The following is a 25,168-nucleotide window of genomic DNA, read 5'->3' on the forward strand; positions in this document are numbered from 1 at the left end:
ATCAATAGAATAATCAATTAACATCCTTGTCCTATCATCTTATAGAAATTAAATTTTTGTGACAGAACTTCCAACCATTAAAAAATTAAGTATCTTGATGTTATTGATACTTCTTTAAAAGAAGTCGTAATCCGCTGAAATCTATATGAAACCTTTACAAAAGTGATCAAATAACTGCAATACTCCTGATTGTTTTCATTTCTACATATTACAGAAAAAAAATCACTTTCAATTATAATACTTAATTTACAAATTATGCAGCTGAACTTGTTTTACATAACTTACCCTCTTCTTGGGCCTCCCAGCGCCTCCTGCTGCTGCTGCTGAAGGAAGCGCTTCCTTGAGGCGTCCATGCCGGGATGGCCCATGCCTGGACGCATCGGAATGCTGCCACCACCGTAAGAAGGGCCCGGCATCTGTCCCCCCATTGATCCTATGAGGCCCCCCAATCTGCTAGGGGGCATCCCAGATCGCTGGAGTGAAAAAAAGACGGAGATTGATGAATAGAAGTATTGCAAAGCTAATGGTATAAAACTACAGATCTGTGCAAAAAAACATAAAATAGGTCAAACACAAAATGTATAAAACATAAAATAGCAGCACAGAGTTTTAATAGCTCGAGGCAAAAAGCTAAAGCATTCTGCTGGTTCTGCACCTGTAACAACCATTCTGAGCTCCCCTCACTATCCTCTGCAGGACTATTTTCTCTGCCGTACCACAGTCAGAGTAAAACCATGATTTCAAGTTTATCTGTAATGCCAAGACATTTTGGCCATCTAAACCCTCTCTTCTGTTGGGAAAAAGTTAATATTTCTAATGTTGAGTGATTTCTATTAAATCTAATCTAATATTCCCCTTCAGCAGGGCTGCAGGGGGCCAAAAGAAAAGCGTAGGAATGATAGTTTTAGTTACTCGGTTGGTCTTCAAACTCCTTAAAACCCACTGTAACTTGTCCCCAACTCACAGCACCATCTTTTACCATAAGTTTCAACGATAAATAAAAGTATCAAAGTGTGATTTCCTCTATTATTTGATACAATGGTGTGGTATTGAACATTCCAGTTTTCATTTCTGACAAAAGACATATGAAAACCCAAGTGTTGATCAGTGCTAGAATCGATAAATAATCTTCTCTGGGAGTTTAATGGTTGAAGGTCTTAACCCAAACTAGAAATGGTTTAATTGGGGTTTTAAAAAAAAAAAAAAAAAAAAAAAAAAAGTCTCTAATGACATGAAGTAGAAGGTAGCAGAGTGACAAGAGTTTTTAAGGTGTTGAAAATATTTGCAGTCTTGGAAAATGGACAGTTTTCTGCATGGAAATTAAAGGAAATGCAATTATCAGTCATTAAAACTACAGTTCACAAGCCATTAGCAAAATCACTGAATGCAGGTTAGCTAAAATGGAAGAACAAAAAAAAAAACTAAGTTTGTTCAATTGAAAACTAATACTTTATTTTACTAACTATGTGTATTAATAAAAAAAAATACTGCTTATCTGCAACAAACTAAATTAACTAAATTCTGTTACATGTTTTTTGTTTCAAATAATTCAGCAAATACAGTTGTATTGTGAAAAAACAAAAATATGAATGGTGGATGTTTATATATTTTGGACAGATATTTTCAGGTTTTAAGCTGAAATGTTATGAGAGTGTAGAACATGTGTCTTTATCTGATATCAAGAAAATAACTGAAGCCCCGCATGTTTTAACTGCCAAAATAAATATCTGCTGTGTTTGTGCATGCCAGTTTCAACAATATGAACCCGCAGATGGTAGAAGTGGGATAATATATGCAGGCTTGCCTGGGGGGCAGATGGTGGTGATGATAAACTGTTATTTTCACTAACTGACAGGATGCTAAGGGCAACCACGTGACTTTCTCCTTCATACCTGAACAAAACATATTTATTTTATCACTTTTTTATATTTAATTATACGCAAAGCATCTTAAATTTCAGTAGAAAAACGATAAAGTCACAGTAAAGAGTTGCGGCAATTTAACAGATGGCAGGAAAGTAGTGTAGAGCTCTTTTAAAGGCGGAAGTGCCATCAATAATGTGGAATTTTAACACATCGAAAATTAATTATTCTTCTATAACTTTGTATTAAATTCAGAGTTTAATACAAAGCAACTCAAATTATAAAACTGACTTGATTCACTAAGTAAATGGAGGTTAAATATAAAAAAGGAAGTTCAAACCTGGTGGTATTGGGGAGTGCTGGTCATGCTCCGGGGGTAACCCGCGGGAGGCTGCGGCATCCCAGGCATCCTCATGCCCGCGATATGGCCAACATTCATGGGGCTCACAGTCGGATTCATCTGGGGAGCCGGGAAGCCCCCTCTTGATGCCATCTTCTGGATCCACAAGTGGTTTAAAAAAAAAAAAAAGTGACGGAAACTCAAGGAGGTTTTGAATGTGTAAATAAAAGCCCGGAAGGCTTTTAAAAAAGAAGCGCTCAACGCGAGAGAGCCTTCCGCCTTTCCTCCGCGAAGTTGACAGCAAACACACCGTCAACGAAAAGCTAGTCGACGTTAGCTCGTTTCCGACCGTTTCGAGTTCCGGGGTTTTTTTTTTTTTTTTTTTTTGCGTCTGTAAAGCCCCCTCACTTCCCCACTCACTAACTCGGGGCTGACTGTTGTTCCTCACCTCCCGCCTGTGTTTACCCTCCTGAACATGCCCAACTTACACCGACTTGACTGCCTCACCAGGCGCCTTCTCCAAAGCGCCTGACTTCAGACAAATTCAGTCCTAAAGCCAAATCAACTGCTCGGTCTGAGCACTGCCCACCCACGAGACACCAACGGTGCCTTCAAGTACCGTCGGAAATATCGAATGTCGTCAGGCTTTCCGTTCAGTTCCGGTTTTTGTTAACGTCTTCACCTTTTTTCAATACAAAAATGATCCAACTTATTACTCTTTCAAAGTAAATATACCTAGTTTTCAAAAATAATGAACGGAGGAAACAATTAGAATTAGCAAAATTTTCTATTAGCTAAATGCCTCAATGAGAGAAATAATTGACTTATTACTATTATCTTTAAAAACTAAAGTTATTTCCTCTGTATTAGGTTGCAGGGGTTGTATTAGGTTAAAACTCATTTTTATTCTTTGGCATTTAATTGATGTATTGTTTTTACTCTGTTTTGTCATTTGTGTTGTCGTTCTTGTACAGCACTTTGGTGCAGTTTTATACCTGTTTTAAAGTGCTATATAAATAAATTTGACATTGACATTGACCTTTAAGCTGTCAAAACTTTTGGGGTTTTCACAATTCTTTTGGTTGAACTCTCGCTTATTTCTCCTGACAGAACCCATCTTGCTGGATTTACATTTCAGACAATGGAACAAACAATAGATATGTGAGATGTTCAAAGCTTGTGATGTTGTTTTGGAACCGAACCCTGTTTTAAACTTCTCCCAAAACGTTCTGCTGCGTTTCTTGTTTCATAATCCCATCTGCTCAATAATGTTCTCCAACAAACCTCTCGAAAACTTCAAAGAACAGCTGGATTTATACTGAAATAAAATTACCCACAGGTGCTTTCTATTTACTAAAATGCCAGACTTCTGAAGGTACTTTGCTAGATTTTATTTATGGGTAAATGGGGCTGAGTGCATATGCTGTCTAGAGCTGAAAGTGACTCAGGTATAACTGGGTGAAGTGGTTAAGAAAAACGTTATTCTCTTGGGAGGGAAAACGGAAAAAAAAAAAGAACCAATTACTTAATTTGTACAAAACCAAAATAGAGTCACTGTGTGAGGAAAACTACTGCAATATGTTGAGTTTATTAGACTTCCACTATGGAGTGAGTCATTTTAAATTAAGATAGGGTCGAATTGGTGATGGCTGCCCCCTGTTGGTCAGTTCATTTTAGTCAAGCAAGCAGGAATCCTTCCGACAGGTAACAAATCATTTATTATGCTAGACAGATGAAAACAAACCGAGCCATGACAGCAGCAATTCGACTATTAGAATATTTACACTATCACATCACACCATGGACAAATGTGACCCTTTACAATGTAAACATGATACAAAGACATATTTGAATGCTAGAAAACAAGCTGAGTCTATCCAAAGAAAGAGAACCCAAAAGAAACCTGCTTTCTGCAGGCAACCTGCAGCCTGCGTGCAAAATCAGATGTTCATTCACTGAACATTTCAAAACCAGTTTCCTTAGGCGAGCACCAAACAGAGCTGCTCACGCCGTGAACTGGAAAACTACAACCCCGACAGTCAATGTGGAAACAAGACAAACCATTTCCAATGATTGTCTTTGACATTAGTTCTCGAATAATTAGATTTTCTTTTTTAAAAAAACAAAAATGAGGAGACGTCAGCTCACCTACTGCCTGATCTTTTCTGTCTTATGAAATAAAATACTGTGTGCAGACTGTTGCACCAAACGCGGCCGTCTTCGCTTTAGCCTCTGGATCATTTCCAGACTCTTATTCTGTGCAGAAAAATTATACATGATGATATTCACTATTCAGGACAAAAAATATATATATAATTAAACAAATGAGGAAAACATTGTTTGGTTCAATGATTCTGTGATTAAAACTAAAACAAATCCATCAAGAACAAAGTGGGAGGTTCAGGATTTCTTCTGCAGAGCAGCAGACACCACGAATGTCACCGATAACATCAACGCCAACGTCCGCCGGTTCGACAACGTAAAGAACCGAAGGGCTCCTGCTCTCCCTCGAGTTCTCCGCCTGTGTGTGTTCGTCTACACAGTTCAAGAAGGTGTGTTTGTGGCCAAGTGCGTTACTGAGAGAAAGCCTCGTCTTTCATCAGCATGCGGGGACTCTCCTGGTTTTCCATCCGCCGTCTAGGGCCCATCATGCCTGTGCAGAAACAAAAAGCAAGGGGTCACTCCTGACACACAACATACACTGTGAGCTCTTTAGATTTCATCAATATGCACAAACTCTTTTCTAATACGGGATATTTGGAGAGGAAAAATAAATAAAGTAAAAAAACAAAGCAGATCCTACGTGGTCAGTCAGCTACAAACCCATATGAAAGGTTTACCCCTGTCCATACCCACAGGCCTTGAAGAGGCAATGTACGAGTCTTTGGGCGGCGCATGAGCTTCATTGTCTTGATTGGTCTTACTGGCTGTACCTGGGAAAAGGCGGATAAAAGGCATTTTGTTAAAACATTCTGTTGCGACACATTTTTCAGGTCAAAATGTCAGACCTCTGCAGAATCTAATGTTAATGTTTCTTTGCCCTTCTGAAGATAATAGACAAATGTAAGAAAAAAGGTGCAGATGTTTCTGCAGCAGTCAGAGGAAAATGTAGACTTTCATGGAATGGACAGATGGAAGGATGGCGAGACTAACATGAATGGATACATGGTTAGATTAATGGAATGGTAATTAGAAAGATGGATGGATGGACAGACAAAAAAAATGATTGGAAGGATGGAGAAATGGAAGAATGACAGAGATAAATGGATGGATGGATAAAAAAGTGGACTGATGAATAGACTTAATATAACTTCTAGATAATAAGAATAGAAAATATGATCTTGAAATCTTATTTCTTCCACACATGATTTCTATTTCCATGCTTATCAAAATCTGAACAAAATAAAAAGTAAATACTTTTCCACATAACAGGAAGGAACCCCGTTTTACTATTATGTTCTGTTTATTATTTCCAATTTAATTTTGTCACAATAGGAACCTCGTTTACCTTTATTTTTTACTCTCTATGTGGGCATAAAAATCACACTTACAGGTCTCCATTTCCTAAGTTGTTAATAATGTATAAATTGTAAAGCATTCCATACAAACTGTTTCCATATCTTAGAGAAGATATGTTCAAAATGTCACCTATAATCAATGATGCTTTCCTCAAAATATTTAACTCTAAATTAGTTTTTTCCCCTATTTATCTTTTATTGCTTTGTTTAGTTGTTTTCCGTTTCTAAAGGAAAATTTGATGTACTCTAATCGCACATGTGATTTCCTATTTTTACTGCAATCTACGTTTTCAAACAGAGCTGATAGAATTTCACATGAGTTATCTGTGTAAGTAATAATAATAATAAAGATATGTTTACTTACTGCTTTTATGCTTGAATGATTTGGATCTTCTTGGTGAATTTGGATTCTGAGGATCAACAAAAAAAAGAAGAAAAAATAGAGCTACCATTTGGTTTGGGTTAAGAAGTCAGGACAAAAATTCTGAACACTTTCATGAATAAAACAGGTGATAAACAATATATATATTTAAGGGTAAAATAAAAGCACCTTATCCGACTTTCTTTTCTTTGCTGTAAAATAAAAAAACAGATGAGGAAAAACAGAAAATCTGCAGTGAATCAGTTTTTGAGGAACATGAAGAAAGTCCAAAGCTTCACCTTTCTTTTCTGCCCCGTAGGACCAGTCGTTATCGTTGACGTCGTCGTTATCTTCTTGGTCACTCTCCGACTTGTTGTTGGTGTTGTTGCCAGTAACTATTCTGTAAAACGGCGAAAGACGGCAGCATTACTTATGAGAAATAACCCAAAACAGATTCCAGGAAGAAACCATGAAGCCAATTCTGATTGTGGGAACCAATCAGATTCACAGATGGAATCGGAGATAAACACAACGTGAACATCTGAGAGGATGCTGGTCTGCACTTTGAACCTGCGGTTAGCTATGCGGCTGCTGTTGCGTCCCATCCCGAGGCATTTCTCCAGGTGTGGCGCGAAGCGAGACGCCGCAATGCTCCGGTTGCAGTTGGGACAAACGCACTCTTTGTTTTTCCATTGGTTGTACACTTGGCCGAACACGTCCAGTCCAGGCTGGTCCACAATTTCTGAAAGGGATTCGAATCGAGAACCGTGAATAAAACTGTCATCAAATCTCAAACTAAATACTTTAGGGAAAATTCTGCATTTAATCGGAGAACATTTAGTCAGTGAGGAAAAGAAAAATAATGTAGATTTTCAAAATTAATCACAGTTTTCACAATTTTTGCCAACAATAAATCTAAAACTCTTGTGAGTTTTAAGCAATTAATTCCTAACATGGATCTTAACTCAGCCATGATTGTTCCTGTAGTTTTAAACAGTTTCATTCATTCATTCATTCATCTGACTTCAGATAATAGTAAATTATAAAGATTGAGACACATCAGTATTACGAGGGACATGTTTTCTTGCCATTCCTATTATAAACAACTGATAAGAGAAATATCCATTTTTTTACCCCAGATAAACAGAAAAGTATGGGTGGCAAAATAAATGTTTCTAGATGCATTTTTAGTGAACAATTGTTCTTTGATGCAGCATTTCTTTACATTGAATACATTTTAAATAAAACTTGGATTTTATTTATCAGCATGAGATTATATTGGAGAACTGATTCATTTATTGTAGGGTTTTTAGACACCGGTAACAGAATCAACACAAGTTTGTGTGCATCTGTGTATTAGTTATTATCTGCATGTACGTTTGTTTGAAAAACTCAGATTTTTGTGTTTGGCTTTTATTCAGTGATGCAATATAATCTTTTTGCAAGGTAGGACAGATTGTGCTCACCAAAGTCCCTCATGCTTTCTTGGTCCGTGTCATCCAGGAAGAAGTAGCCCTGCTTCACAGCCCGGTGGACCTCAAAGCAAAGACCCAGACATGCGTCCTCCACCAGGTCAGACAGGATGTCCTGAGCCATTGCCTGCCAGGGACGACATGCGGTACATTTCTGTGGCTTATCTGAGGTGATAAAGTCTTAAACCCCTTCAAAATAAATTCTGTTTTTGCTTTTTTTTTTTTTTTTTTTAAAGCCCACTTGCAAGTTTGAGATTTAACCAAGTCAGACAAAAAATTACCTAACTGTAAAAAAATAAATAAATTCTGATTTCACTAATTAAGCGTTAAACCTTTTTTAAACCAACCCTACGTAAACATTTGTTTCCATCCAGTGTCACATAAATTTTTCTGAATATGGTTAAGGTTTGAACCCTGGTGGAAATGAAGTCTCATGCTCAAGGAAACGGCTCATCCTGGAATATCCCTGTTCATCAGGGAAGAAACCAGCTCATAGTATATTCAGCTGACGTGACCAGTTGCAGCAACCCCAGATCATAGTGCTTCCTCCACAGGCTGCGCCAGAAGCGCCTGTCACTCAGGAAGAGGGTAAATCTGGACCCATCAGAGCACATGACCTTCTTCCATCACTCTAGAGTTCAATCTTTTTGCTCCTTTGAAGGTTGAAGCATTTTTCTCCAGCTACCTTCACTGACTGAACAACTTTTCAGTCCTAATTCTTCACGTTGAAGACATAGTTCTAGTTCTAGTTTAGTTTTTCTTCGATTTGATCTCACCAAACTTTCCGGGGATCACTAAGGATTTTTTTTTTCTGACCACATTTCTTCTTCAAAGATGATGATGACGATTCCCCTCTTTCGCTACAGTTTTTAACAACAAGTTGGACAGTTCTCAATCCACTTTTAAGAGTTTCCTTACAGGTTTTCTCTGCTTGATGCCAGGAATTTTACTATTCTTAATCAACCACAGGATGCCTTTTCAAGATCCAAAGGAGACTTGCACTCCTTTGCTTTTTGGGGGGGTATCAGGCAGTGTATAGTATCATAGTTTGGGTGGGTATTTCTTTTTAAATCATGAATGAAATCATCATTTGAAAATGTTACTTTTTGCATTTACACAGGTCTGGTCTGATATTAAAATGTCTTTGATGACACCTGTTCACAACAATGCGTGTCTGCTTGTTGCTGCTTTCCACCACCACCATCATCATCATCATCATCACCACCGTACCTCCAGCTTGCTGTTGTCCAGGCTGGACACCGAAAGCTCCTCCATTTTCATTTGCCAGATCTACCAGATGAGCAGACGTTGTTGTGTTCATGCTGTAGCGCAGCAAGCATCGGCCAGAGCTGGGCTGCTGCAGGAGGGAAGCACAGTTAGCAGCACAGATGCCAGTCGGTCACTGAGAAAGGGATGCAGGGACTCACAACGGAGCAGAGGGCTGCTTCCCGCACTCACAGCCTGAGAACAAGCACACAGACACAAAACACGAAAAGGAAAGTCAGCGGAGTCCAAAACACGGCGCGAGTCCTCGACACTTCCCTGCAGCCCCGAGCTTTGCCATTCAATGAAAGGAGCTTAGCTTGAAGCTGGAGGAAAACAAAGAGCGCGGCTATGAATAGGCTGGAGGTAGTGAAAATACCAGGAGGTAACAGGAGAGGCGGCGTCCTGCGCCAACAGCTAATATGGCTACAACACAGAAGATGTACACGAGCGGTTGCAATTATAACAGCGATAAAAATATAGATATTTTTAATTGTTTCGCAGTTGGAGGAACATCCAACAGTAGCTAGGCTGCTCGTCCCTGAAGCAAGCACTGCTGCTGCTGCAGTGCGGCTGTGCGCCTCCCCGCTCCCTGGAAGAACCTCCGGCAGCCAAAATTCCGGTTCTCAACCCCCAAATACAGCCTTCCCGGCGGGGAATATCGCAACCGCGGTCCCAGCAAAACCTTAATTGAGTTTATTTACCTATTTCGACAGGCATCCATCTTTACTAAGCGATCAGGCAGAAACAATCACTCTCTGCACGAGTTCCATCGATGGCCGCCTCCTGTGCCGCAGATTAAACCGGCTGCTTTCACTTTGTTCGCCAATTCTGCTTATTTGAAACACCACCAGAAATAAAAAGCGATGCAATTAACACAATTCTTACTTTTCTTACATTTACAAGATGAACTATTAAGTTTAATGAAAAACCTAACTAAAATCATGCGTACTTTAATATGCACCCGTCTCAGGCAGAAGCAATCGATCTCCTCAGGAGTCACAGCTGCGCCTGAGCTGCACTGACTCCCAGCGCATCCACCTTTTAACAATTTAACGACCATTGATTAATTTAATGCATTTTAATTACGTCAGTTTCTTTTTAGAGAAATATAATAGCTCAACCATCTTCTGTCATGGAGATCGTTTTTAGTATTAGAAAAACCATTTTGTAAAATTTCACTGAATAAATTAAAAGGTATTTATGTATATTTATTTACAACCTGTAGAAAATATTTTTTAGGTGTGTTACTACAACAAATGGAGGCAAATTATGTTAAAAATGGACTGCCACAGCCTGCAGCGTTAGATCTTTTTTATACCAATAAAAGCATAGTTGGTTTGTTTGCTTCAAACTATGCATCTCGGTGTATATTTTTCAGTTGTACTCAACTCTTTGACCCATGTACTGCAATTTATTTATGAAACGTAGCAATAAAGTGATTTAAAGAAATAAAAACTTGACGAACCGACTGAACTTTAAGTGAACTACATTTACAATCCATTCAGCTCAAGTAAAATTAAATACAAAATATCTGAAGTCACACTTATTGTAATTACAGGCAGCAAATTTTGAAAGTCGCATCTAAATTCCAAAACACAAATATGAGTTGTATTATTGTATAATCTGCAAGATAATGTACCTCTATTTTTTTTACTCTTAACAGTTCTGTTTTTTTTTTTTTTTTTTAAGAAAACTTCCACACCTCTTAAACAAGAACACTTAATTGGTCTTTAAAATATATAATTTGTCACCAAAATTACTTATATCTGTTCTATATTTTTCATTTAAAAAACCTACAAATCCCAAATTCATGTTTTAGTTTTTCTTTAATTATTATATCATCCCTGACATGACATATACAAAGTGATAAAATTAACCTAAATTACATTCCCAATTCCCCTCTATGAATATGAATTTAAAACAGTTTACATCATTTTAACCAAGAGGCGAATGAACTAAAATAAGCACTTGAAAAATGTAAAATTATCGCGGCGTGAACGAGGAAATGACCCTTTCTGTCCTACTGTAATTTTTCTTCTTACTCCCAGGAACTCACTACATCAAGAATATTTTCATATTGTAGCTATAATAACGACAAGTAAACATTATTGAGAATATCTCTGCCACACAATGATGTAACTTTACAGGCAGCATTTTTTCAGCTCAGTTGATAAAGTGTTCATAAAAGTTTCCCTATAGCAGTGTATGAAGGTTCTGATTCTGTCAATCAGCGATGCATCTCAAACATGTCCCAGTCCTCTCCACTCTCATCCTGTGGACCAGAAGATGATAGAATTGAATCAATTCATCTTGTGACTCATTTAGAAAAAAATCCAACAATTATTCAGAGTACATTCATTGTTTTCAACAGGAAGAACCATCAACATCACCTCATAACTGATCCAAATATCATCTTCACTGCTGTTGTCCGTGATGTCTTCGTCCTCCGAGTCCTGAGAACCAAAAACAAACAGGAAGCAAAATTACAGCTCAGCGTGAGAAACCTCTTCCTTATCTCACAAGTCAAAAATCTGTCAGACAAAAGATCATTGGGTAGTGATCATGCATCATGGATGTGAATCAATAAGTCCAAAGTCTCCCTGGCTTTGTAACCAGACAAAGATTTAAAGAGGAGCAGCAAAAGCAAATGAGAAGGATTAGCAGAGCGCGTAAAGAACAGATGGTGTCATCCAGGAAATTTTAGAGTGGAAGATCGTCTCTGCTGGCCGAACCTGGAGCAATTAGCATTATAATGACAGTCATAAAGCAGAGGCTTCTTCAGATTTGTTGCAACACTGACTGCTGTCCTTCTTGCCCACGACTTCTCCATTTGCAAAAACTTTTTGAATACAATTGAATGACATGCATTATGACACTTAATTTCCATTTTAGATATAAAAAAACAACATTGTTTAACTGGATTGAATGTGTGTGTTTTATTCATATAACTTACTGAAGGTTGACTCGGATGTAGCTCTTCTCTGTTGTGCACCTGTTTTTGTTTGGGATCGAGGAACTGCAATTTCTGCAATGCAAGTTGGAACATGATTTCCAGAAAACCAACTTTGAAAACATTGGCGAATTTCAAAGTACTCACACTGGGATTTTGTTTCAAATACTCCGTTTGTTCTTCTGTGGTCAGATTCTGCACAGAGAATGGAAAATGGATACATTTATCTCCCAGAACATTTGGGAAAAACCCAAAGCAAAGATGGACATTTGTAAACACCTTGAACCACTTTTGCAGGTTTTCTGAGTATTGTTTCATGTTTGAATGCATCTGTTCTTTGTAACGTTCCTTCTCCTTTGCAGGAAGCTTGTCCCAAAGTTTCATAGATTTGGCTGAAGACATCTTCTGATCTTTGGCAAAGTATGTCAATACAGTTCTGAAAAACAGAAAAACAGTGCTGAATTAGTCAAACTGAATCTTGTCAGGGAACATTTCGAAGGTTTTGGTCACACACTCACTGGCTGGGCATCTTGGGCTCACGGGGTGACGTCCTCTGCACAGAGTAAAATGTGTTTATGCGAAGTGAAGATCCAATACGATAGCAGCAAGTACAGAAGTATTCACACCTCTTCAACGTCTATTGGGATTTATTTTTGTCGTTTCAAAAAGTAATACTCGTATCACATAAATCCATTACATGTGGAGTGAAATATTTCAAACTATTTCTTGTATTTTTTTTTCTGTGATTATTTAAACCTTATTTCTTAGGATTGCCTGTTTGTAACACGAGTAACTGTGAAACTTAAAACATTAAAAATATCCATAAGCCAAGTGTTTGAGTGTATTAACAAGGAAACTAAGATTTCGTCTTACCAAAGGCTTTGCCTTCACAAATCCGATATCTTGTTCTTTAATGGTTTGTTGCTGAGGAACAAACAAACAAACAAACAAACTGTCACACGTCTCTTCCTGTTAAATCTAGAAAAGTCTCAACTTACATCCAAAGATTCCTTTAGCTTGGCATTATACTCATGCTTCATCTAAAAATGACAAAAAAAATACTTTTAGGGTATTTTTAAATCAAAACAACTACGTTCTTTTTTTTGTCCTATGTTGGTACCTTTAGACAGCGTGAGCAATACTCATCCTTCTCTGGTTCATTCAGTTCTCTCCAGCGTTTCCTCATATCATTGTGCAAGTCCGAACCTAATGAAGGTCTGTTTTCTGCAGCACTCTCCTTCATGAACAGAAACAGACCATTTCTGAAAACATGCAAAGGGACAGAAAATTAGACAAACGGCAACAAACGTCTGTAAATAATGAGATTAAAGTTCTAACCTAACAGCACAAAGTTTGGGGCCGTTTTCAATGGGACCGAGTGAAGGTTTGTAAATATCAGAAGACAATTATCAAACCTTCTGATTTTAAGCAGAATAATAATAGTAGAAATGCTCCCAGCAACTTCCTCAGATGTCTACTGCAAGCTTTATGAATGTTAGTGTTGAGAACATTAGACAAGTAAAAAATCTGCAGTCAGAGGAATCTCAATTTGGTGAATCAAGGAGAGATTTTCAGTGTAGAGTCATGCAAACAGGAGTTATTTCTGCAAGTCTCATTAAACTGAATTCGAGACTTTTAAAGGCCGTTTCAGACAGGTTTTGGACCCACCCTTTATGAAAAGTAATAAGTTACTTAAATTATATTCACCTTAATAGCTTAAGTTAAAACTGTAAACACATGAACAAAATAAACCAGTTTACAAGTTTTGCTTTTTCCTAGCTAAAGTAAAAAAATGTGACAAAAATAATCTCTTACCGAGGTGGCTTCGTAGGCAGGTCTGCATCAACCTGACAGAGAAAATTAACAGATTTATACAAGAGAGGTCAAACATCTACAGTGGAAACGTTTCTCACCCAGCAAATCGTGCGAACAGCATGCCGAGACAAGGCAGAATAGAAGACTTACAACTGCAGAGAGTCTTGCCCTTTTAGATTCTCGAGGACAGGGTAGATTGTTGTCTTTACTGAAAAAGAGCACACACACAAAAAAGTTTACAATATAAATTTAGATCAACCGCTTTGTTAAGTCAAGCCTGCATAGAGGGAGTTTTGTACCAAAGGTTGTCTGACTTTCTCTTGCGCTCCACACGTCCACGGGCGTGCTTCTTTTTATATCCGTCCTACAATAAAAAGTCAAATCTGTTAACTTTCAAGTCACTCTTATCAATGAGTATTTATTTATATATCCACTTCTCATAGACTACCAATCTTCTAGAAGCACATCGTACACAGTAATGATTTCAGGGATTTCACAATCTTGCATCTTGGGGTAGACTGATAAATTGTCCCCAGTTTCCTTCATTGTGCATCATCAGCCGATACTTAAAAGTGAAACCTAAAAAAACGGTCTGAAAAAATTCACCAACTGTCCCTTTTTGGTCTGCCAATTAAGCGCATGATAAGTTAAAATGAGTTTCATCATTTTCATTCTGATTATTAATTTTGAAGGGAAATTGATTACAGAATTTTCAAAGTACATTTTATTTGTGGTTTCAGTTGTGTGTGCTTTTTCATTTCCGGTTAATTTATTGATTAGTTATGGTTTAGTTTGGATATTTAAATATATTTCAGTTTCAGTGTTGCATGTTCTTTACAAAATTAAAGTTTATTGATCATTGGGAGGGCCATTATCAACAGATCACTTGAAAATGGTCTCAAAACAACAAAATTATCAATGACTGCAATAATCACTGGGACATTTTATCATCCAGCAAACACTTTTGAACCTGCGCATATAACAGTCACCCCACTATTGCTAACTTAGCAACTTTATTGCTCCATTTAGCAACTTTTCATATGATTTAAAAAAAAGAAGAGAGGAAAAAAAATCCCCATTGTCCAAAATCCAAATTAGCAGGTTTTGTTAAAGATCAGTGATTGTCTGGAAAACTGCAATTGATGCACCACCGCTTGGAACATTAATTAATGATTAATGATACACCAAGGAGGTCATTCAGCCTTTTGATTCAGGGGTGTTGGAGCAGAGATGCATCCAAAAGCTGAACTAAAGTGGCACTTGGGGATCGGAGTTGCAGACCCTGGTTTAAACCACCTAGAATCAGCTATTACACAAAAATAAAACGTTAACGTTCCAAAGGCAGTTTTATTTGGCTATAGATTTTAAAGACAACACAAGAATTGGCATTTGAAGTGAGTAACTAATAGATCTCAAGTGAGATTTTAAATCAAAGTGAAACCAATCTCTTATCGAAAGCTTTTTCTTGTAACTTCAGGTCAATTTATTTACATTGAAAAAAAGCATAAAAACAACAGATGCTAACCAAGGTGCTGTACAAAAACAAGAAATCAACAATTAGAACAGAAACAATTTATTCAAAAGTAGGGTTAAGACAAAATACAATTAGACTCCATGTAGGTACATATTAGGTATTTACCTTTTTCTTGTGACGGGGAGGCTTGGAAATGGCCTCTTCAGCTTCTGCAATGACTTCCGACAGGCTCCGAAATATGCGCATCTACGCAACAATAACAAATTTATCACACTTGTTACAAAAGTTTCCACATTTTGCCACAATGCAACCTTAATCTGCAGAGATTTCTATTGGAACTTTGTATGATAGACCAACAAAGTAGTGTAAATGTATTAAGTGATGGGGAAAACAAATGTTTCTCCACTCTCAGCTGTTCTAAGACGACATCAGTGAACAAACGGCACCATAAAAACCAAGCAACACAGCAATAAGGGAGAAGTTTAGAGGAGAACTCACCTTTTCCATCATCTTTTGCCACTGGTCGTGGCATTCCTTAGCAGAATAGGGAGGGAATGCTGTTTTATCCCAGTTTACAGACAACACTCCAATTTCACACCTCGTCGTTTTCTCACTTTCTGGGATGTTGCTCCTAATACGGTCAACAAGCTTCAGGAGGTTTGCAATGGTCCATCCTGTAGGTATAGCACATTTGCACAGAACATACTCACTTAACCTCAATTTACCAGCAGCAAGTTTTCATAGGTCAGTAATTATACCCACCAGATTCTGCACCGTTCATTTTGCTTTTACTCATTTTTAACCAAAACGTATTTACTTTTCAAGACTTTTAAGTGTGTCGAAGTAACATGCAGTAGTTAAAACACGTAACTGAGAAGCAAGCTTTAAAATTAGATTAACATATCAATCTAAAACAGCTTTTCATAAAGCTGTAGCCAAACACATGATGTCCGTCAGTTTTGAAACATTCGCAAAAGTCCTTTGCTAATGGGCGGAACCCTAGATAGGACGTCCAATCGGAGAGAAGGACCAAGAAACGTCACTTGAGCAGCGGAAACACCAGCCAATAAGATGTGTCCGTGTTTAAAACAACAATAAATGGAAGAGGAGTGCAGCTTGAAGAATGTCCGGTACTCGCCCCCTACTGGCCAGGAGCTCGGAAAGTAAAATTACGAACTGGGTTATATTGAGGAACACAGTTTAATATTTTAAAACAAATATTTATAAGTTGTATGTTATAGTCTAAATAGAACTGAAATTTCATAACTTAAATACATACATACATTTTGTCTGATTATTTACATTTTTCAACAGTTCATTTGCAACTGTTACATTACAACCATGCATAATTATTTCAGTATTTACAAATTCCCTAGACTCTGCATCTATTTCTCAATAACTTAGTTTTCTTGCCTTATAAATATATTTTGTATTAGTGTAGTTCTTTTTTCCATTATTGTTTTTCAATGTGCATATGTATGATGCCATTTGCCTGTCACTTAGTCACCAATTGGAGGGTAGCGTCCAAACTCAATATAGAATTTGAGTTCAAATAAAGTTCATTTGTCAATTTAAAAATACATTTTAAAACAATATTAAAGCTGGTATTAAACATACTCTTCATAACTCCAAATTTCTGTTACTCTGATAATTTAATTTCATTAGCTGAAAGCCAAGATCATTAAAAAAAAACCAAGATAAATGTTTATTTTATTTTATTGGCACATATTTCCTGGCTCATAAAGCAGCAACAACAAACAAATCTGTTGGAGAGGAACATCTAAACATAGGAAGAAAAAAAATTATGCTTTATAAAGCTACCTCTTTAACTTTATGCAATTCAAATAAAAAAACATGTTCCTTATGAATTGCATGAAAATATGCAACCATTCTTATGTCCAGCAGTCAGTAACACATTGTAAGCAAAGTCCAAGGCAATTTCTGTGTGGCATTGTTTAGATTTGTTTTTCAGTGCATGAACTTCAGCTCTGCATCTGCCACCCTGCAGAAAGTGAACACAGCTCCGCCTCTCAGCACTCAAGATGGACCACCGCAGACCTCCTGGGTGGCGTTTTCTTCCTGGCATCCATCACAGAAACCAGTTGGTTGAGAATCCTCCATCTGGATTTGTCATCAATGATGCACCTTGAACATGTTGCCATCCTTTTTTGCTCTCAACCTGACAATGAAAACTTGATGATTAATAAACTGATGTGAAATGTCAACAATATTTACATTCTATCCTCTAAGACGAGTAGAATGAATTCTATTTGATGAAGGTTGAAATGAGAACAAATTTTAGAGGTTTGTTTTTGTTATCGTCTTTCAATAACAAATTTACCCAGCTGATGATGCCGTGGCTTTTGAATCTTTTGTAATTTAAAACAGTGAAGGTCCACCAGTTGGGGATTTGAAAGCAACACCTAAAACACACTGGATACTTGTGACATCACAGGAAAATCAAAACGATTAATGAAGACATCAGGAGGAGTGACTGGTTCCTCCTTACGTTTCAACTTCCTATTTTCTGATGGTGCATATATTTGATAACACAAAATATTCAAGGAGTCTTGAGCATCCAGGAAGTTCAGCCCAAGAAGGAGACAAGTTCTCTGACCAGACATAAATGTGTTTTAGTAAAAAAAAAAAAAAAAAAAAAAAAAAAAAGTACTTTACAGACTACAGACTTGCTCTGAAACGCCTCAGAGAGGAAGAAGCCATTAGTTAAAAACAAAGTTTTCATAATTGCTTTTGTGATTTTTTTTTTTTTTTGCAATCAAAATGACTGCAAAAATTTTGTGGAGCTAATTTAGAAAGGAATTATGTACGATTATAAATGTGACTTTTTGTTACTCCAAATAACCTACAGATGGGAGTTAGTCACTTAAACGCAATGTTTTTTTTTCTTTCAAAAACATTTCCAATTAGCTAAAAATTATACATTAGCACAAAATAAATATCCTGAGATCTGTTTATTTTCGTAAATTTCTGCAATCACAGAATTGCAAAAAAACTGAAGGAACTGCCTAAGAGACAACCTGATTATTGGAGACACGTTGTCTGGTCTAATGAAATTAAATTTGAAGTATTTGGTCATAATCAGCAGGTAAAACAGTTAGAAAGCTATTAGAAAGCCACGTGAATGGCCTCACAAAATCATCATTTATTGCGAGATGCTTGTGGAAAATGTTTGATATTTTAGGTCATACAGGTCAAAATGGAATTCTGAGGCATTTAGCAAACAGAAATAATTTGGAGAAAACTGTCTGACCTAAAAGTTTGAAAGTTTAATCTGATTTAATGTCAGACGGAGAGAAACAAATTTACACAGCGTATAAAGTAAACAACCTTGCACTTGCTCTCATTGCTACTTTCGTTGTACTCGTCTTCTCGTCCTGTGTGCCAAAAACAAACAAAAACTGAACATGCATTCATTCTTTTTTTGATTCATCAATTGCTGCCAAATACATTTTGGATCAGCTAATCGTTTCTGTGCATTAAAAAGTTGAAGGTGTGAGCATATTTTAGAAGCAAATCAAAACTGTGTCACTATTATTACATTCATACTTACTGAATGTAGGTCAAGAGTCTCCCTTTTCTCGTCTATATATTTCTGGAGAAAAACAATCCTCTGTAAAAACAGAATGTGATACGATTAGGAACTTTCTTTCAGGCTTCTTGAAATAAAAAAAATACGGTAAAGGGACTTACATCGGGTTTTTTCCTCAAGTAATCCCTCTGCTCCTCTTCACTCAGCGTCTACTCAAATAATGCAGAACAATTTTAACTCCCAGCTGAAATTTCAAACGCTTGAGTTAAAATGAATGACTGGATGAATACCTGGAACCACGCTGGCAGCTCTTCTGCGTATTTTCTCATATTTTCCTCAACTATTTTAGCGTAATGATTCTTCTTTGATTCTGAGAACTTGTGCCACTGTTCCCTGGCCTTTTCAAAACGCTCTTTCCTTGGCATAGATTTCTCGGCATGTTTCAAAATATCCAAGTGAAAATATATAAACCCAGAGCTGAAGAAAAAAAAAAAGCAACATTTTCAGGTTGGATTTTGAGAATAAAAACAATTAATATCTTTAAGATATTTTGGTTACACGATGTGGGGAAAAATTTTCTCCTTACAATTTTGTTTTCCTATTTTTGCTTTTAATTACACTTAAATGTTTCAGATAATCAGAAAAAAGTGTCAAACATAACCTGTGTAAAGAAAAGAGGTTTATTTTAAATGTTGATTTTGATTGAAAAAATGTGAAACTTTATTTCCTAAACCTAATAAGTTGATGTGTCACCCTTGGAGGCAGAATCAAGATATTTTTAACAATAAGCCTTTTACATACTTATTGGGAGAATCTCTTTTTTTTTTTTTTGGAAGAAATTCATGAGGGACAATTTTATTTGTTTATTTTTTCAACAGCACTTTATATACTCACCGGGAGGGCATCGTCGGCTCACCAGGGTGCATCTTGTGTTGGTCCTACAGTGAAATAAACACGACAAATTTTAGAGGAAATTCCCAGAAGGAGGCCTTGAAATTAGGCGCTTGTCTCTTTAAGAAGCTCCTTCTGGTTCCGCCACTGCCCCTTCAGCATGTCATCACAACAGCATTTATCTGTTATGCTGTTTACAAACAGCGCTGCACTGAGAAACAGTTCAAATAATGAGTTCTGCAGATGTGCATTTCCACCAGGTGTTTGCCAATTGCTGCTGCCACTAGTCTGGAGGAGTTGAGTGGGGAAGGCGTGGGGGAAGGGGCTCTGAACTGTGTTTTTAGGTACAAGTTTATGTGAATGAAGTCAACAAGAGAGAATTAAACCCCAGGAAAACCCCAGGTTAGAAATGAAATAATAAGCTAATTGCAATTAGCATATTATAACTGTATTTTACGACAAAACCATTTAATAAAAGTCAATTAACACATGCTGAGTCCTTAGACTTAATTCAGAAAGCTTTGGTGGTGAAATACGAACATAAATTAATTCAGATTTAAACCTGAACAGATCAGAACTTTTAAGTATTTCTCATCAGAGGTGGACTTGCACAAGACTGATCACAAGAGACAGGGAGAACTCTACGGCAAGCCATTTTGGTCTTTAATTGGGCACTTTCCCCTGGCATCTCCTGAACACCGTTAAAAGTGCCACATGGTGTTTATTAGCGCCACTACATGTTTAATAAATGCCAACAAACATTTAATAGGAACATTCAAACATTAAAGCACCACAAGGTGTTAATTAAACATCTGGTAGCACTTAAGTAACTCCGCCCAACTGTTTTGACAGCCAGTAGTTTTGAATTGCAAGTTCAGATGTTCAAACATGAAAAAAAAAGAAAAGAAAATATGCACACACAAAATGTAGATTAAACATGAATTTTTAAGAGCTCAAGAAGAACATCATTGTCAGTTTTTTGATGCGCCTCAGAAATGGTTGCTGGGTTTGAATGTTGTCACTTCAACACCACTGAGCTCACAGCTGCACCCACCACATCTGTGTGTTTCAAACATCCCAGAAAAAGTAGAAAATGAAAGCTTACCAAAATCTTCTTTGGCATTCTGATTCCTTTTTCCTCGATGAGCTGCTGCTTCTCCTCCTCATCTAACCGCTGAAGAACATAAAGCGAAAACAAGTGACTGTTTCCGTGACGACAAAGCAGATCTTACAAGTTAAGCTGCGGAAATGCTTAGGGAGTTAAACATGCCCCCCTGAAAAAGTATATACATATTGCAGTTGAAAACTCTCAACCTTACTTACATCCAGATATTTTATCAACTTGGCTTTGTATTCTCTCTTCATCTGAAATGACAAACTGTACTTAACAGGCTTGAGGTAAAAATAGGTGTCATTTTTTTTCTTGTTGGACAATCTGCTAATACCTGTGCACAGCGTTTATTGTACTTCTGTTTCTCATTTTCACTCAGTTCTTTCCAGTGTTGACTCATAACCCGTATAAAACTCGCTCCATGTGAAGGCTCTCCTCCTGTGACTCCTGAAGAGTGTTCTATGATGAACAGACCAAAACCATGCCTGAAAATACAGAGAAAAACAAAACAAAAACATAATGACCAAATCGTAAAATCTAAAAAAATAAAAATCCAACCCCAAGGTGAAAAGGACTCAAAATATCTAATCCAGGTTTGAATTTGATAAGGTTTTTTCCTACCTTCATTAGGCTAAAAAGGCTTTACTACTATGTGTTGCAGAGAAAATAATGACCATTCATTAGAGGTGGGAAGAGCAACCAAAAGTACACTCAAGCTGAAGTATAAAGTATTAATAAGAAAAATACTCAAGTAAAATTTAAAAAGTATTTGGTAAAAAAAAGAAGAAGAAAGAAAAGCGTACCCAAGTACTGAGTGACTGTGTGCAAAGATATGTGCAACTTCTAGTATTTTCAAGAATAAAATAAATCATAAAAAGAAATTATTACAAAATAAATTCAAGAAGAAAAACATTTCCAAATAAAATTTATCACAACCTAAACCTTCTAACTTTAGCTATAGAGGGTTTTTCATATAGTGAATTCATGTAGGCCACTTCAGATGTTCTGAAGATTTTTATTTTTGCATGGTTGAATACTAATTAAATGTGACTGCAATTAATCGTCAATGGGTCGATTTTAAAGCTGTTGAACAATGGGAGTTGAAAAGAAAGAACAAATGAATTCTGCTGTAAACTCAAAGATGTATTTCAATGTTCACTTCCTGAAAACGTGCTTTGGAACGGCTTCTTAAACCTATTAAATGATAATATGTTACAACAAAGGCAGTTTACTTGTAATAAAATGAAAGAACAAAGAGGTGGACAGCGAGTCTGACTTACCAAGGTGGTTCCTGAGGAAAATCTTTGTCTTTGTCGTCACCTTCCTTCAAATTAATAAAAAAATAACAGATGCTTAAGCACTAACAATGATTCTACACATTTTTCAATACAAAATATTGTTTTATTTTTTTAATAACATTTTATTTTTTATCTCCAACATACAAAAACTCTTAAGCTAGAACCCATAAAGTAACAATTTATTCTTCCTTCAGCCTGGTTTTCCTGCCCGATTTATTTTTTCCCCCCAGTTTTTCTTTTCTTTTCTTTAACAAACAAATACAATGATATCCTAATTGCCAAGAAATGTAAACATAAACTGATAAAAAATCTTAAAAGTATTAATACTTTTGTCAAAAAAAATTCAAGGCAACCAACAACTTAAATAATCAATGTGTCTTGCCGTTTGAAAAAAAAAAAAAAATCAGTTTAATGTTTTTCTTTTAAGTATAAGAATAGGGAATAATTTCCAAAAGCACAATTTTTTCATACTCTCTTTTCCACTCATACTTAAATAGATTTAGAATGTGATAAAAAAGTATTTTTCTCAGTTTTCCTGAGGATGTAGGAACCATGAACCGATATTTACTGTTAATCAAAGTAGAGCAGAGTAAAACAGTTTAAACCTGCTAACCATGTGAGCAACAAGCAGCATTTCCCAAGAAAGAGAAAAATCACTCACATATTTAAGGGTGACCCTTTTCGTGTGCTTTTTCTTCTTTATAGGAACACGCAGATTGTTCTCTTTGCTGAACGACAGAAGAATTTGCTTTACATTAAGTTTAGACGAGCAATTTTGCCAAATCAAATGTGAATACCAAAATTGCTTTTCTACCATAATTTGTTAATCTTTCTGGAGTATTCTTCAAACGCAAGTCTGTACTTCTTTGCATATTTAGCCTAAAGAAGGGGGAGGGGGAAGAAGTTAAATGTCAGTTCTTTGAGATATTAAGTATTGTTTTACAAACAGGCTCACTAAAGACAACCTACTTTCTTTTTGTCTGACAGTTTTTCATAGTCCTTGGAAAAGGTCTTTGTCATTAACACCACATTCACCCCTGGATTTTTCCTCGCATACCTGGACATACACTTCCTAATATAAGTCATTTTTGGGGGATTAGGTGGCTTTGGGAGGTCGGGGTGAATCTGCAAGAAAAATAAACCACACATTTACCAAAACAAGGACGTGTTATTATCCATTTATACTAAATAGTACCAAACTGCAATAACAGTCACATGAGTTTGAAGGTTGACCCCTTACATTTTTGTCTAAGAAGGGGTTCAAAAGCAATTCTTGAGCTTCATCAAGGAGCTCAGGAAGGGTGCGATATCTGCGCATCTGAGGAACAACAATAGAGAGAGGATCACATATGCCACATTAAAATTTTTAGCAGCACAATGTCACATTTCGCTTATTTTACACAGCTTTTGTGCTCTTCAATAAAAGGAGGTTTGACTGCTTGTGGGGAATTTAGGCTAATTTATCTTGCCGCTAGTTCAGAGTCTGAAATATTTCCACTTCATACAGGTAAATATAACAAAATAACAATACAGATGTGCTTAATCTATGCATCTGATGAATGAATCCAACATTTAGACAACAGTAAAGAGAACAACAACTAAAAACATAAATATTTTTCCATATTGTCCTACTTTTTCTGTATCTATATATTTAAATCCTACAGTACTTTAATCAAATTTAAGACTATTTCGGGTTGTGAAGAGATGGATGGATACTACCTACTAACATTTACTCAATTATATTATGTTGAGTAACTTTCTTTGAAAGAAAATATCCTTTTAGGAGTATTTTTTACAACATTTTACTTTTGAGTAATTTTATTATAAAGTATCGCTACTGTTACTTGTGTAAAATTTCTGGACTCTCGACCCACTGAATGAAAAAGAAAACATGTTTTCACCAGTCACAGACACAAACCTGCAGTTCCTGTTAAAGTTTCATAAGAAACTGATTCAGAAAAAAATATTTTTGTTGCTTATATAAATTATTGTAATTTTGTACCACTTTAATTCCACTTTCTATTTTGGTCTGTCTGATTATGCAATTTTTAAATATTAAATTATTGGTAATTTGATCAGTTACTAAGTACCTGAGAAGAATATTTACCAAATACATTTTTTACTCTTCCTAGAGTGATTTCTTGGATGGCTACTTTTTTACTTTTATCTTTGCAAAAATATGTTGAAGTAGTGCTACTCTTATGCGAGTCCAATTTTTGGGTACTCTATGATTACAACACTACATTTTGAGCAGAAAATCCAATCAACATTTAAAGCTTTAGCACACTGCTCACCTTCCGCGTCAATCTCTTCCATCTCTCCTGGCATTCACCTGCAGAAAACGGGGGGAATGCAACTTTATCCCAGTCTACAGCTTTTAGTCCTTTCTTATAAGGCTTCGTTTTGTCATCCTTTGGGAGGATGCCTTTCATAGAAGCAAGGAGCTTCTGGAGGTTTTCCTGCGACCATCCTGTAGCTTCAGCCCCTTTACAAAAAAGACGGTTGAATAATCAGCTAAAATACTGTAAATATCTGAGGCAGCAGTAGAAAAAAAGCTTTAATTAGCCGTACTCACCTGATACACCAGCTTCAGTTACTACTTCATTCATTTTAAAATTAAACCGAAAGACGTTGAAAAAGTGAGAAGCATAACTGAACGATTCTCAATTTTTTCCACTCTATCCCCGGTTATCGGCAGAAAACCAGCGGTGAAATAACAACTGTCTAATCGTTCATTCAAACTATTAGAAAAATAACAACCTGAAATGCATCTAAAATCTGTAGAAGCCACATGGCGTGTTTCTGTTATATTACAACTTTTTTCTTCTTCTCCTGCTGCTGCTGCTGCTGCTGCTGCTGCTTCTTCTTCTTCTTCTTCTTTGTATGGCGGTTGGCAAACAACGTATTGGTGCGCATTACCGCCATCTACTGGAGTGGAGTGTGGATAAGTTAATACAACTTCCGTATGAACTTCCAAAAAGGCGGAACCTTACAGAGGAAACAGCCAATCAGGAACGAGACGATAGAAACGTCGCTAAGCAACGGAGAAAGACATTAACCCTGGAAGACCCAGTCACAAAAATTTATGACAAAGGTAAACTTTTCAGATGGTTTTGAAGGAGTAGCAAGATTAGAGATAAAAAAGATAATATTTTCAGATTTGTTTTGCCTTTATAAGATTTTATGAAAATGTAACAGTAAATTTAAAATGTAAACATTTTTTTTGTTTAAAATAGATGCAATATTACAAAACTGGGTCA

The 25,168-nt window shown here is 36.5% G+C and overlaps 4 protein-coding genes across 9 annotated transcripts; all 4 read right to left on the reverse strand.

Annotated features, from left to right (window-relative positions):
- Positions 1–38: 38 nt before the first annotated feature.
- On the reverse strand, positions 39–3,035 carry LOC106937327 (SWI/SNF-related matrix-associated actin-dependent regulator of chromatin subfamily D member 1-like). Its single transcript, XM_015018759.1, has 2 exons — positions 2,203–3,035; positions 39–473 (listed from the first exon to the last, which is right to left on the reverse strand). Exons 1-2 carry the CDS (start codon positions 2,353–2,355, stop codon positions 282–284), a joined length of 345 nt encoding a protein of 114 aa, XP_014874245.1. The 5' UTR covers positions 2,356–3,035; the 3' UTR covers positions 39–281.
- An 865-nt stretch (positions 3,036–3,900) lies between these two features.
- LOC106937329 (ataxin-7-like protein 3) lies at positions 3,901–9,862 on the reverse strand. 5 transcript variants are annotated; one of them, XM_015018762.1, is made up of 11 exons: positions 9,769–9,862; positions 9,521–9,647; positions 8,981–9,014; positions 8,784–8,910; positions 7,548–7,680; positions 6,652–6,823; positions 6,381–6,481; positions 6,271–6,293; positions 6,085–6,130; positions 5,043–5,135; positions 3,901–4,855 (listed from the first exon to the last, which is right to left on the reverse strand). In XM_015018762.1, the coding sequence occupies exons 4-11, from the start codon at positions 8,832–8,834 to the stop codon at positions 4,776–4,778; spliced, it is 699 nt and encodes a 232-aa protein (XP_014874248.1). In that variant the 5' UTR covers positions 8,835–8,910; positions 8,981–9,014; positions 9,521–9,647; positions 9,769–9,862; the 3' UTR covers positions 3,901–4,775. The 5 variants fall into 5 exon arrangements, with proteins under 5 accessions (XP_014874248.1, XP_014874251.1, XP_014874250.1 ...); XM_015018765.1 differs by having other exon boundaries at positions 5,059–5,135; positions 8,784–9,014; XM_015018764.1 differs by having other exon boundaries at positions 5,055–5,135; positions 8,784–9,014; positions 9,769–9,861.
- A 487-nt stretch (positions 9,863–10,349) lies between these two features.
- On the reverse strand, positions 10,350–16,067 carry LOC106937328 (nucleolar transcription factor 1-like). The gene is made up of 15 exons (XM_015018760.1): positions 15,821–16,067; positions 15,557–15,732; positions 15,224–15,304; positions 13,884–13,948; positions 13,735–13,792; positions 13,585–13,616; positions 12,890–13,031; positions 12,768–12,809; positions 12,643–12,693; positions 12,288–12,322; positions 12,049–12,205; positions 11,917–11,964; positions 11,773–11,844; positions 11,210–11,272; positions 10,350–11,091 (listed from the first exon to the last, which is right to left on the reverse strand). The coding sequence occupies exons 1-15, from the start codon at positions 15,852–15,854 to the stop codon at positions 11,047–11,049; spliced, it is 1,101 nt and encodes a 366-aa protein (XP_014874246.1). The 5' UTR covers positions 15,855–16,067; the 3' UTR covers positions 10,350–11,046.
- An 855-nt stretch (positions 16,068–16,922) lies between these two features.
- Positions 16,923–24,829, reverse strand: LOC106937334 (nucleolar transcription factor 1-B-like). Of its 2 annotated transcripts, XM_015018770.1 has the most exons (16): positions 24,484–24,829; positions 24,203–24,393; positions 23,149–23,226; positions 22,878–23,033; positions 22,723–22,787; positions 22,570–22,636; positions 21,891–21,934; positions 20,945–21,095; positions 20,823–20,864; positions 20,605–20,673; positions 19,503–19,546; positions 18,899–19,085; positions 18,770–18,817; positions 18,630–18,689; positions 18,407–18,453; positions 16,923–17,237 (listed from the first exon to the last, which is right to left on the reverse strand). In XM_015018770.1, exons 1-16 carry the CDS (start codon positions 24,515–24,517, stop codon positions 17,192–17,194), a joined length of 1,329 nt encoding a protein of 442 aa, XP_014874256.1. In that variant the 5' UTR covers positions 24,518–24,829; the 3' UTR covers positions 16,923–17,191. The 2 variants fall into 2 exon arrangements, with proteins under 2 accessions (XP_014874256.1, XP_014874257.1); XM_015018771.1 differs by lacking the exon at positions 18,407–18,453.
- Positions 24,830–25,168: the final 339 nt, after the last annotated feature.

Source organism: Poecilia latipinna, unplaced genomic scaffold (genome assembly GCF_001443285.1).
Source record: "Poecilia latipinna isolate Pla-1442-1.1 unplaced genomic scaffold, P_latipinna-1.0 Scaffold2319, whole genome shotgun sequence".
NCBI classification, from domain to species: domain Eukaryota; kingdom Metazoa; phylum Chordata; class Actinopteri; order Cyprinodontiformes; family Poeciliidae; genus Poecilia; species Poecilia latipinna.

Coding starts and splice junctions, on each gene's coding strand:
- LOC106937329 (XM_015018762.1), bottom strand. CDS start 8,834: ATGAAAATGGAGGAGCTTTCGGTGTCCAGCCTGGACAACAGCAAGCTG. Junction 6,131..6,270: donor AGAAAAGAAAGTCGGATAAG/GTGCTTTTATTT, acceptor GTTGATCCTCAG/AATCCAAATTCACCAAGAAG. Junction 4,856..5,042: donor GCCTGTGGGTATGGACAGGG/GTAAACCTTTCA, acceptor GTTTCTGCACAG/GCATGATGGGCCCTAGACGG.
- LOC106937327 (XM_015018759.1), bottom strand. CDS start 2,355: ATGGCATCAAGAGGGGGCTTCCCGGCTCCCCAGATGAATCCGACTGTG. Junction 474..2,202: donor GCACTCCCCAATACCACCAG/GTTTGAACTTCC, acceptor TTTTCACTCCAG/CGATCTGGGATGCCCCCTAG.
- LOC106937328 (XM_015018760.1), bottom strand. CDS start 15,854: ATGAGTAAAAGCAAAATGAACGGTGCAGAATCTG. Junction 13,793..13,883: donor AGAAAGTCAGACAACCTTTG/GTACAAAACTCC, acceptor GCTCTTTTTCAG/TAAAGACAACAATCTACCCT. Junction 11,092..11,209: donor ATATTTGGATCAGTTATGAG/GTGATGTTGATG, acceptor TCTGGTCCACAG/GATGAGAGTGGAGAGGACTG.
- LOC106937334 (XM_015018770.1), bottom strand. CDS start 24,517: ATGAATGAAGTAGTAACTGAAGCTGGTGTATCAG. Junction 22,637..22,722: donor AGAAAGATTAACAAATTATG/GTAGAAAAGCAA, acceptor TCTGTCGTTCAG/CAAAGAGAACAATCTGCGTG. Junction 20,865..20,944: donor ACAATAAACGCTGTGCACAG/GTATTAGCAGAT, acceptor TTGTCATTTCAG/ATGAAGAGAGAATACAAAGC.